Source organism: Neocloeon triangulifer, unplaced genomic scaffold, assembly GCF_031216515.1.
Source record: "Neocloeon triangulifer isolate White Clay Creek 2 clone unplaced genomic scaffold, ASM3121651v1 ptg000022l, whole genome shotgun sequence".
Lineage (NCBI taxonomy): Eukaryota > Metazoa > Arthropoda > Insecta > Ephemeroptera > Baetidae > Neocloeon > Neocloeon triangulifer.
This window is the reverse complement of record NW_026775562.1, coordinates 258,168-270,657: the sequence shown is the minus strand read 5'-3', so window position 1 is coordinate 270,657 and position 12,490 is coordinate 258,168. Positions and strand designations below refer to the sequence as shown.

Here is a 12,490-nt window from a genome sequence, read left to right as displayed (position 1 = left end):
TAATTTTGCTTCTTTATATTACAGTTGAAAGATAATTTCTTAAATAATTGCCCTTAAAGTATAACTTTAGTTTTGGGAAAGTTTTGGAGAAAAAGTTCAATAAAACCACTTGAAACCTTGAACAATTAAGTGTAACAATTAATTATGTTTTTTGAACCATTAAAATTTGTAACTTCTAAATAAATTCATTTTTCCATAAAATTCTCATTTTTGACTGAAAAAATTGAATTAATAAAATTTTCCTTGTAGAAAGAAATTTATAAATTAAGGATTTATTTCTTTCGCTAATTTATATCTGCCTCCATTGACGTACAATAAATGTTATGATCGATATTTTCAGGCACACTGCAAATCAGCAGCAGCGAAGAGGAGGACTTGGGCAAGTACGAGTGCATCGCCCAAAACAATGTCGGCACCGAGTACTCTCAACCCACAATGCTCTACGTCAAAGGTAGGCCGTAGCTCGCAGCGCTCAACAGACTACTTTTATATTTACGTACGAATTTTTTATTATGATATTCCCCTCGGCTGAACCGGTACATAATGTAAAAAATAAAAAGCTTTTTTTCTCGTTCGGCCGAGATAGAAAAAAAAGGACGAGTCCCACGCGAAAAAGACATCTTTCGAATAAATCTATATGGCGTGTCTCTTTTTCAACGGGCGCCCCATTTTTTATTGAAACTCTTTGAAAAAAAGCTTCGGCTTGCTTGCGCGCGAATAACTTCTCTCCGTCACTGTCACCTGTCACTGATCGATCTTTTGCTCGCTCGCTCGCCGCTTGTTTTGTGTTGTTTTGCGGCTCAAATAAAACTGTCAAACCAAACCCTGTCTCGCTGTTCAGCACTGTTTGCTTTCCAACGCAAACGTGAAGAGCAGTTGTTAGGAAATCGAAGCAAAAAATTTACAGATTTTAACACTTGAAAAAAGAAACAAAGTTATGTTTGTTTTACAAAGATTTTGAGATTTTCAATTAATTATTCCCTAATTTTTAATAAATCCTTCAATTATTGCCATTTTATCAGCAAATAGTGAAGCATTTCAATGGAAAATTGAACTTGTTCTATGCAAATCTTGTGAATTAGAGATAATTTTCAAAAGTTTCAAGAGATTTCATTCACAGATTGGTGGATAATAAGTCCAAATTTCATTGAGCGAAAAATCCAGTTGATAGATTTTTATAAAAATTTCCTATTCAATTAAATTTTAATGAATTGTACGTTTTGGTGTAAGTTATTAATATTATATATTATATTTTGAAATAAAAAATTATAGTTTTATTGAATTAAATGCAATAAAACTACTCTTTGAATAATTTGCATCCGTAAAATCAGTTCGCAGGGTGTTCCCGATGTTCACGATTCGGCCGAAACCACTGTATGATGAAAATCAGTAAATTTAACACATTTTTTTTACCGATTAGATTAATTAACAAATACTTTTAACTTGGATAACCTGATTAGAGATTAAATTTATCACTTATTTTGAATATATTCAGAAAATCTTCACCTAAAAACACATAATTTGATACAAATAATAATCACATTTTTGGTATTTTATTTTCACCAGAATTTTCCCATTTTTCATAAGTGTATCGACGACTTTTTTAGGAGCAAAAAGAAAAGATAATATTTTGTACCTTGAATTAGCAAAAGTGATTTATAATAAATCAGATAAAGCTAATTTATATTGAAAAAGAAAAAGCAAATCAAGCATAAATTGGAAAAGGATAATTTGAGATGAATTAGAAAAAGTTAATGTACCTTAATTTAGAAAAAGTGAATTTGTCATAAATTTGATAAAGCTAAATTAGGGTAAAAAGAATAAGCAAATTTAAGATAATTTTCAAAAGTTTCAAGAGATTTCATTCACAGATTGGTGGATAATAAGTCCAAATTTCATTGAGCGAAAAATCCAGTTGATTGATTTTTATAAAAATTTACTATTCAATTGAATTGTAATGAATTGTACGTTTTGGTGTAAGTTATTAATATTATATTATATTTTGAAATAAAAAAATTATAGTTTTTTTATTGAATTAAATTCAATAAAACTACTCTTTGAATAATTTCCATCCGTAAAATCAGTTCGCAGGGTGTTCCCGATGTTCACGATTCGGCCGAAACCGCTGTACGAGGTGATGTTGGGCGCCGACTTGAACGTGACGTGCGTGGCCGTCGGGTCGCCAATGCCGCACGTGATGTGGCTGCAGGGCAAGCAGGAGATCAATGCGCACCAGCCCGTGGGCAAGAACATCCTGCACCTGAAGGACATCCGCCAGTCGGCCAACTACACGTGCGTCGCCCTCAGCGCCCTCGGCTCGATCGAAGCGCCCGCCATGATCAAAGTGCAAGGTAAACAAAAAGTAGTCATTTTGGACAAAATAAACCGTGCTTGGCGCGGCGATTTAATTAAAGCCGACGTGTTTGCTCGCGGAGTAAGTTTCGAGCAGTGCTGCCCACAGACTCTTGACTGTGAAGCCAAATTTTTATTTGCAAAAATACACGATGGTAGTCGACTGAAAAGTGGGTGGGTCGAAAGAGAATTAACTTTTTTGTAACACAAAAATATATAAAATTGTCAAACATTTGAACCATGAACGCTTTAAGTACCAAAAAATATAATATTTATATTTGCCTGATTGTTTCCTCTTTTTTAAGGATTTAGAACACAGAGCGCGGATCTTTTTGTAATTTGAAACAAGGTTTTTTTTTTAATTTTAAAAAAACGCACATTTTTTATTTAATTTTAATAATTTATAATTTTGAAGATTTGCCCAGATTTAATTAACCAATCAAATTGATCCCCCAATAGCTAAAGAACAATAATATTAAGTTCAATTAAGTTATTTTTTGCATTGTTCTAAAAAAAAGTGAGTATGACCTTTCAAATCATTAAACTTAAACTTTATTTTCAAGTTGTTGGACAATTTGGTGCATTGATTTTGGATTTTTACAGTCACTTCCGACACAAAGAAACGTTGAATTGTTTTATTAATTTTATTTAACTATTTGCCAACCTTACCAATTTAATTTTCCTTAACAGTTTGAAATCGTAATCTGTAAATCAAATCCAGGAAATAAGATCAGCATGAAAGAAAAAAATCTTTAGATTTTGATGCCATCAATTTTAATTTTTGTTTTTCAATTTTGCTGATTTTTTGTAATTTTTCTTGCTCATGGAATAGGATCGCAGACCGTGACCGAAACTGGTAGAACCATTTTGTTTTTGAAATAAAAACAAATTTTTTACAACGAGGACAAGCCCGACTTCTTCATTTCCTCAATTCTTATACATTAAATTTAACGGAAAAAAATATAATATTTTTCTGTCCGCTGCGTAAAAATTTAAAAATTATGAAAAAAAAATGCTTTCATAGACATTTAAATTGTATAGGATCATTGAAAATTTCTAAAACAGAAATATTCATATTTTTCTTTTAGCAAACAAAATTAATATTTGTTTAACCATTTGAATATAAACTGAATGTTGTTTTTTTTTTCTTTTCAGCCCTTCCTACGGCGCCGGCGGTCAAAGTGCTGGAGGTGGGCGCGACGGCGGTGCGGCTGGCGTGGACTTACCCCGAGGAGGAAGAGATCCAGTACTACGTGATCCAATACAAGCCGAAATTCGCGAACCAGGCCTTCTCGGAGATCTCAGGCGTCATCACCATGTACTACACGGTGCGCGGCCTGAGTCCGTACACCGAGTACGAGTTGTATGTGATCGCGGTGAACGCCGTGGGTCGCGGCGTCCCCAGCGACCCGGCCGTCGTCACCACCGGAGAAACAGGTACGGCTGCCGTGTTTAAACAAGAGAGAAGAAATGACGAGGCCTTTGATGTTTCGCTTTCAGTCGGACGCCTTTTTCTCTGTCGCGCGCTGCTGGCACTTAGTGTGCGGGCGTGAGGGGAAAAATTTTCTTTGCTCTTTTTCGCCAAAGGCAGAGCGAGCTTTTGATTCGCGAATTCCGCTCCTGTGCCTGCTCTAAATTGGATGGCGACCTTTAATGCTTTTTCTCTCTTGCAAAATATACTTTTGAGGCGAAAAAATGAATTAAATATTAAAATAAAATCGTAAAATCTTTATTAAAATAATCAAATCATGTTGAGCAGCTTTTCGGGTGAGATTCTAGAATTTTTTTATGAAAGAGAAAAAGTAAATTATAATCACGTAATTATTAGCTTAGAGACCAAAAAGAAACTTTTCGACTATTAGGTTGGAGTCTCAAGTAATGATAATTGTTAAAAAGAAAAGAATTGCTTCGAAAATCATTCAACAAATTTCTATTTCTCAACTAACAATAAGATTGAAATCTTAAGATAGATAGAATTGAATTTTGAATATATTTTCTTATATTTTTCTACCAAAATCAGTGCATTTGGGTAAAATGATATTATTCGTGTGAAATAAGTGCATATTTAGGTGATTTTTTAATTGAAAATTTTACTGCAATTTGAAAAGATCAGAGATTATCATTTTGTAGCTTTTCAGAGGCGCTTTGAGGCAACATTTTTTTTTTTTCAAAATTTTGCATTTTTTTATAAAACTGTCATCTTATATCAAATTTAACTTGAATTTTAAACGATTAAAGATGAAAAACCTCAAAAAAAGTTCATTTAAGGGAAAAAAATCTGCTATTATTTGTTCAAAAACAGGAGATTTAAGGTGATTGTGAGAATTCAAGTTTCTCTTATTTAGGTTTAACTACATTTTGTGTATGTTTTTTTTTTTTTAAATTTCCATAAAAAAGGCTAAAAGCAATACTTTAAACTAATTTTTAATTTTCAAATATTTTAAAAACCAAAAAACAACAAATCATTACAATTCTTTTTAATTTTTAGGTGATTCATCTGGTTTTGGAACAAGTAAGTGTTGTCCTGTTTTGAATGTTCTTTGTGAAAAACAAAAAATTTTGATTTTCAGAGCCTGGAAGTGCCCCGCGAAACGTGATGGTGCGGCCATTAAGTTCGAGCACGATGGTAATTCAGTGGGACGAGCCTGACACTCCAAACGGCCAAATCACGGTAAGAGAGCGAAATTCGCCTTCCATACTCGCACACATATAAATCAAATAAGCGGCGCACTTCTCAAAGAAAGTTGGCGGTAATTTATGTGCGCAATTCGAGGATGCACGACTTTCTCTCTCTCGCAAACACCAGACTTGCCACTTTCCGCTCGCTCGCTTGTACGCCAAGGGTTATAAATTTTCGGGCTGCGAGTTACGTGCACCCGCAATTAAGTAAGAGACGCGTTGCAATCGATATCGAGCTTGTTAGAAAGTTGAGAGCGGAAATGCGAGAACCCTCGTCTCTCTCTCTTGACAAGAAGTTCCGAGCGCAACTTTTTTATTAACTGATTGGCAGGGCTACAAGGTCTTCTACACGACGAATCCAGGCCAAGTGATGGCCAACTGGCAGTCGCAGATGGTGGACAACAACCAGCTAACGACCATCAGCGAGCTCACGCCCCACACCATTTACACCATTCGGGTGCAGGCCATCAGCAATGTGGGTCCTGGACCGCTCTCGCCGCCGGTGCATGTCAAAACGCAGCAAGGAGGTAAAGAATTTCAAATCTAATCTTATTATTTCAATTAAGGTTGTGAAAATAGTTATTTTTTTGGGAATAGTTTCAAGGTGTTTTTTTTTTTTTTTTTATTATTAATTTGGTGAAGAAAGTTATTAAGTAAAAATCAACTCAAATAACTAATAATTTTTTCCATTTAAAAGCAAAGAAAATAAGCAAACCCATGGTTTATTGGTTTAAATCGTAGCTAATTTTTACTTAACTACCACCTTTCAATATTGTTATGTTTCGGGACAAAACAGATAGTGACTGGAAATTCAGAAAGAAACGCGATGAGTCAAAATTTATCGTATTTAAATTAATTTAAGCATGGTCTAAGCTTGTTTTTAGGGTTTTTTTTTTCATTTTATACGTTTGTACACGATTTTAAGCTCATGTCAATCGCCTTGAAACTTGAAATTTTGGGCAGCTTTGATAAAAATGCGTCTATTGAAAGCTCCGAAAAATTGCTGATCGTCCAAATTTTACAATCAGTAGAAAAGAGCAAAAGATTTTAATTAAATTTGATAAATTATCATTATTGCTGTTTTTTGTTCAATTTTTTCAATAACTTTGCATCACGAAAAATTTTGGGAGGAAAACATTGAATTTTTTTATAAAAAGGCTCAAAGATTTTGCTAAAAATGAAACAATTAAATATTTTTACAGATTCTTAAATTTTGCTAATTCTGTTTTTTTTTTTTAATATTTAACAAAGAGATTGAAAAGTAATTTCTTCATGCAGATAGATCTAATAAATTACATGTTGAGTTGGAGTTTAAATTAATAAAAATCTTTGCCTCAAAAATCAGCTGACTTTTTTATTTACAGTCAGTCGTGTGTTTGAATTCTCTAATTCGCCATAAAAATCCCTGCCAATTGTTTTGAATGGTTCTCGTTATTTTATCTTTTTTCAGTGCCGAGTCAGCCGAGTAATTTGCGAGCAACGGACATTGGCGAGACAAGCTTTGTTCTGCACTGGAACAGACCGGTACACGCAGGCGAGAACATCGTCAGCTACGAGTTGTACTGGAACGACACCTACGCAGAGGTACGCTTGATTTTTATTATATTTTTTTTCCCCCATTTGAACGCAAAAAAATAACAGAGTGGCAGGGTTGTCCGTTGGGAACTGCTGTTAATTAATTGAAGAGGGCAAATTAAAAAGAAGAATTGAGCTATATTTGAAAAAGCAAATTAAGTATAAATCAGAAAAGGATAATTTGAGATAAATTAGGAAAAGTCATTGTACCTTGAATTAGAAAAAGTGAATTTGTAATAAATCTGATAAAGCTGAATTAGGGTGAAAAAGAATTTTCCAATTTAGGGTAAATTGGAAAAGAGGATTTGAGATGAATTAGAAAATTTAAATGTACCTTAATTTAGAAAAAGTGAATTTGTCATAAATTTGATTTTTATTATATTTTTTTTATCACCGTTTGGCAGCGAGAAAAACGCTCTTGTTTACTACAGAGCGGCTTGTTTTGGTCTTTGAAGTTTTGCTTTTTTGCGAATGGCAATTAGTTTCCCGTCCGGCACCTCCTCATCGTCGACCCTTTGAAGAGTGAGAGGCGAAATTAAATAAAAATCTAGCTCGCTATACAACAGACTGCAAGCAAATGAAAATTAGTTTTGCTTGACTCGCGAGCGGAGGCATCGCTCAGGGCTGTTTGCTGAGAGTAAATGAAAAGCAAGCGCAAAAGCGAATTTCGCTGCTGAAAATCTTCTTCCACTTCATCAGTCGGCAAATGTCAGAATATGAACAACGTCAGACTTTTGAACTTCAAATGGGGCGAATAATGTTATTTCTTGACAGTTTCATAACAAGATTAAACCAGATTCAAAAGTTTAATTTTAAGCTTGTTAAAAATTCCAATAATCTTGTTTGTACAAATTTATTGAATTTAACAATTTTTTAAAACATTTTTAGGCAAAATAATTTGTATGTTTAATTAGGTTATTTGTTTAAATTTTATAAAATTAATTTTTTATATATTCAAAACAGGCACACCTCAAAAATAAATTTAAAAAAAGCTGGTCTTGTGATTCAACTGACCTGAATAGAGGTCAAAATGTTAAGGGCCCATTTATAAGGTCTATATGAGCAATTTTATTTTCATTCATATTGTAAAAGACGCCGAACAGAATATAATTTTATTATAAAAAACCCAGACAGATTTGATTTAATTACAAGAAATTGACACACAAGGAGATTATCGTGGAAGTGAAGCATTGAAAGTTTTAGGATTTTGAATTTTTTTATAAAAAGGTGTTTTTTTTTTTCAATTTTTGCTGATTTTTGTATGAAAAAGGGTTGCAGACTGTGACCGAAACTGATAGAGCTGTTTTGTTTTGAATAAAATGAGGAAAAACCTGATTTCTTCACTTCCAAATTTTTTTATCTCTGGATTTTTTATCTTTATTTTGGGGGGGGGGGGTTATGTATTTGAAATCAACCATTTTAAAAAAAAATGAAGTTTTTTTAATTCATTTTTTAATTTTTTTATTAGGAAAAGCATCACAGACGTATTCCTGTAAGTGAGAGCTACACCCTGACCGGACTCTACCCGAACACCATGTACTATGTGTGGCTGGCAGCCCGTTCGCAACGAGGTGAGGGTGCGACCACCAGCCCAACCCCCGTCCGAACCAAACAATACGGTAAGAATCGAACCGAGAGCGCAGGTAATTGCAGCACGCATGACCAAAAAAATGCACTTTGTGTTAGCACTTCTTCGCACTCCAGCACTCAAAACGAAACCAATTTTCAAATCATGACACACAAATTCTCCGCGACAACAAATTAATTCTTATTCGAAAGTGACTGGCACGAGTGGCATTTTAAGAGGAGAGAAAATTTCTCCGCGAGATTCTAAGAAAAAAAGAAGCTATTTTTTGGGTGAATTTAGTGCAGGGATTGCCGCCGCAGAATTTGACGGCCGTGGCCGAAGGGTCGGGCGCCATCAAGGTCAGGTGGAAGCCGCCCCCGCAGGATAAACGACCTGGAAGGATTTACTACTACAAGATTCAGGCAAGGAAATTGTTCACCATTCTGAAAATTTTGGAAACAATTTTATTTGATGACAATCAAAATCTATCGCGAAAATTGAAAGAAAATCCTAATAGTTTGTGGAAATTTAATAAATTTGTTTAATTTTAATTTTGCTAAATGGTTCTTGAATATTCTTGAATTTGAAAGAAAAACCAAATCTTTAAGACGAATTTAAAATAAGTTATCAAAAACAATAATAAAGAATAAAACAGGAGTTCATGGGATTAAAACAAATCAAAGAGTGGAAAAATTTCTAGACATGAGAGGATCAAATTAAAATGCCTTTAGCTGGAAAATTTGTATTTTCGATGAACCCTTAATTTTAAAAATCAGCAGTGTGGCTTACAATTATATTTTCTGTCAAGAAAATTTTATTTCTCTCAAATTCAAGATTGGAAATCTTAACTGAAGCCTTTAATGAAATCATTGAAAATTGTGCGCAGTTTTTAAATTTTAAAAGAATTAAGAAACATAATTTATATAATATTGCTATAAAATTAACCAAATCTTCTAAAATCATCAAAACTATTAATTTTTAAACAAAATTTTTTTTATAACCGAGTAAAAAATTGTTAATTTAAAAAAAAAAATTGAAAATTCGAAACCAACTTGTTGCGAGCAGGTGGTCGAGCACTCGCGACCGGACTCGGAAGCAATGACCATCACCGTCAATTCGTCAAAAACCGACGTGCTGGTGGACGAGCTGAAAAAGTGGACCGACTACCGGGTGTGGGTGACCGCCGGCAGCAGCATGGGTGACAACTCGCCCACGTCTCCGGTGGTGGTGCGCACTGACGAAGATGGTGCGTTCGTTTCCATCCCACACGTCCACACACACACACAGCCCACTCACACTCTCATTTTCCCTTGTGAATACATTTAAACCGTCCGCTTTCAGCAATTTTTTGTCGCCTCTGCTCCCAATGTCAGACGGACGTGTGTGTTTGCGTTAATTGCAAACACTCCGTTTTTCTGCCACGTGGCGACGGCAGATTCGGGCGTTTGAACATGAATTCTAATTGGTTTAGGAAGGAAAAAAGCAGGTGCCATCACAATTAATTCCATCAGAGAAAAAACACTATACATGAAACTTATTCTACGATCCAGGTTTTTAAGAAACGGAAATTTTTATATTTTTTCAATTTTATATTAAATTTGGATTTTATGACTTTTTTAAATTTTTAAAAATAAATAATAATAAATCCAGCAATTTATGTTAAAAATATTGAATTTATTAATTTAAAGTAAATATAAATTGCCTTTTCAATTTTAAAAGATTAATTTTTTTATTAAAATAGCCACGAAAGTTCTAATTAATGTTTTTTTCTAATTTTATTGAATTTTAAACATGTCCGTTTCTACACCAATGAAACAAAAACCGAACCAGTCCAGACAAATATTTGAACAGAAACACAATACACATTTCATTATATTATACAAACATAATATATTCGATCAAACAACGCCGCGCACTACTTTGCATGCTTAATGTGTGTGTGTCAAGCACCTTTTTGACTGACGCACCATCCGCACTCCGCACTTATCAAATTTTATCGCACACTTTATACGGATCATAAATATAATTTTTCAAGAGAAAAACGGCACCGTTTGAATACCGAACTACACACGAGCAGAATTTTTTACACTCTCCCCCAAAAAAATACCCGAGAAATTTTCAAATTTTGCATTTTGACTGGAAAAAAACTGATTTTTGTCCCCTATTTTTTGACTGCTAATGTGGTTCTGCTACTCGATAGTACGCAGTAAGTACCAACAATTTTTGCAATTTTTGTGTGTTTTTTGTGCTAGACAGAGAAAAAAAAATGCCACTATTTTTGTGTGGATTTTTGTTTTTTGGTCGTTTAGCAATATGTATATTTTTGGGTGGTATTCAAATGCCGTCGGCTTGAATTTCCTCTCTGGTTTTTCGAAAGACAGCTCTAGATTTTCGCCGGGTGAAAATTAAAAAATGAAGAAGAAAAAAAATGAGCAAACGGATGTTGTGTTTGACATGTTTGCCGGCGCAGCCATCAGTGTTTGCGCACCAGAGGCGAATTATTTTCTTTAATTACCAGCCGACGAGCCTTTTGTTTTGTGCTCTTGGCTTGTCGACGTGTTTGCTATATTTGCACAGCGAATTTGCCCGGACAAATGGCCTGCTTTTTGCCGTCGGCTGCGCGGAGTAAAAAGCTGCTCCGTGCGAGTAATGCGGCTCGCTCGGCTTCTCGTTTGCTAATTGTTTGTTTGCTCGGTTTTCAGTTTTAATTGTGTTGGAAAAACGTAATGGAGAGGGCTAGAGTAAAATAAAAATAAAAATATTCCACGCACAGAGACAAAAATGCATTTAAAGCAAGCCATTACCCTCTCCGAAAAAAATTCATTAAAAAAAAAATAACGTAATTTTTACATTTTTTTTTTAAATTTTGTTCAAACTCGTTAAATTAATAGTGTTCTGAATACCTCATTTGTTTTAAAAAAGTGAGAACTTTTAAGATTCAAAATTTAATTGGTAAAATCCCAAGTTGATGATAATTAAAAGTATTTTTTTGAAATCCTTTGATTGACGAATGAATTGCATTGGTTATTTAAAAAATGTCTTCAATTCAAAAGTAATTTTTTTTCTTAAAATCATTGGCTTGAAGTTTGTTTCACCTCAAATAGCTCCAATAAAAATTATAATTATATAATGAGCTGTAAAAATAATATAAAATATTCCGTAAATTAAAAACAAAGTATAAACCAAGAAATTAAAAAGAAGACTTGTAATAAAATAACAAAGAAAATTCTTTATATGAGGGAAAAATTAAGTAAATTGTTTTTGGCTATAAATATTTTTGACCAAATTCACACAATTCTCAAAGATCCGTTGTCGGAATAATCTTTGGACCACAAAAAACTCACTTTTACCAGTCTATTCATAAAATTTTATGAAATCAAACGAAAAAATCCATTCATAAATAATTAAATTTTGAATTTTATTCAATTCAGACAGAACAAAAAGTTAATATAATCGATTTTCTTATTTTTTATATGGTTCATTTTACGAAGTCTATTTTTTTTCTTCATCCGAATTCGCCTCGGTGCAGATAAGCGCGATCCCTCATCAGTGCGGATCCCTTTTCTCATTTAATCTTCAAACCCGCAGTGCCCGGCAATCCGCAAGACGTGCGTGTCACTCCGATCAACTCGACGAGCATCAGGGTGGACTGGAAGCCGCCGAGCGACAAGGAGCGCAACGGCCTCATCCGCGGCTACCACGTGCACGTGCAGGAGATCAAGGACGAGGTGAGCTGAGCACCCAAAGTGCCTCTTTTTCCAACGTAATGGCTTATTTTCGCCATCAAATATTCAGAGCAAGAACCTGCTGAACGAGCCGATGAGGTTCGACGTGATTGGCGGAAACATGGAAACTTTCAACGTTACCGGACTCCAGCCCGACACCAAGTATGCTGTGCAGGTACGTGTGTGCGTGGAGGAAAATAAAAGAGAGCGGGCCGCAGATTGGAAAAGCATTCACAGCTACACAACCCCTGACAATTTAGAATTCCGGCTTTATTGTTGAGACAAACTAAAAAGTTTAAATTTTGACTTAAGCTGGAATTCTGAAAAATATTTGGTTCTTTTCATATTATTGGCAAAATATAATTCAATTTAGATAATTTTTTTCCTTAATATTCATTTTTTATAAGAAAAAAGCCGAATTATGTAAAAAAAAATCATTGGTGATTATTTATTTATTAAGTTTTACGTTAAAATGAATTACATTGAATTTTGTATTTTAATTCCACCGAATTTTGTACAAAATTAATTTATTATTTAATTATAATTTTTAATTAGTTCATTTAAAAACTGATTGAAATGTTAAAAATTTCAA

At 34.0% G+C, this 12,490-nt stretch overlaps 1 protein-coding gene across 1 annotated transcript in view; it reads left to right on the top strand.

The window, feature by feature from the left end:
* LOC132204123 (tyrosine-protein phosphatase Lar-like) overlaps positions 1-12,490 on the top strand; it is a 116,271-nt gene that overhangs the window by 93,163 nt on the left and 10,618 nt on the right. Inside the window, exons 10-21 of the mRNA XM_059632400.1 lie at positions 341-451; positions 2,085-2,351; positions 3,508-3,789; positions 4,841-4,864; positions 4,923-5,023; positions 5,363-5,558; positions 6,482-6,615; positions 8,075-8,225; positions 8,474-8,595; positions 9,239-9,419; positions 11,762-11,901; positions 11,969-12,073. Coding sequence (XP_059488383.1) covers positions 341-451; positions 2,085-2,351; positions 3,508-3,789; positions 4,841-4,864; positions 4,923-5,023; positions 5,363-5,558; positions 6,482-6,615; positions 8,075-8,225; positions 8,474-8,595; positions 9,239-9,419; positions 11,762-11,901; positions 11,969-12,073 — 1,814 coding nt within the window. The remainder of the gene's footprint in view (positions 1-340; positions 452-2,084; positions 2,352-3,507; positions 3,790-4,840; positions 4,865-4,922; positions 5,024-5,362; positions 5,559-6,481; positions 6,616-8,074; positions 8,226-8,473; positions 8,596-9,238; positions 9,420-11,761; positions 11,902-11,968; positions 12,074-12,490) is intronic.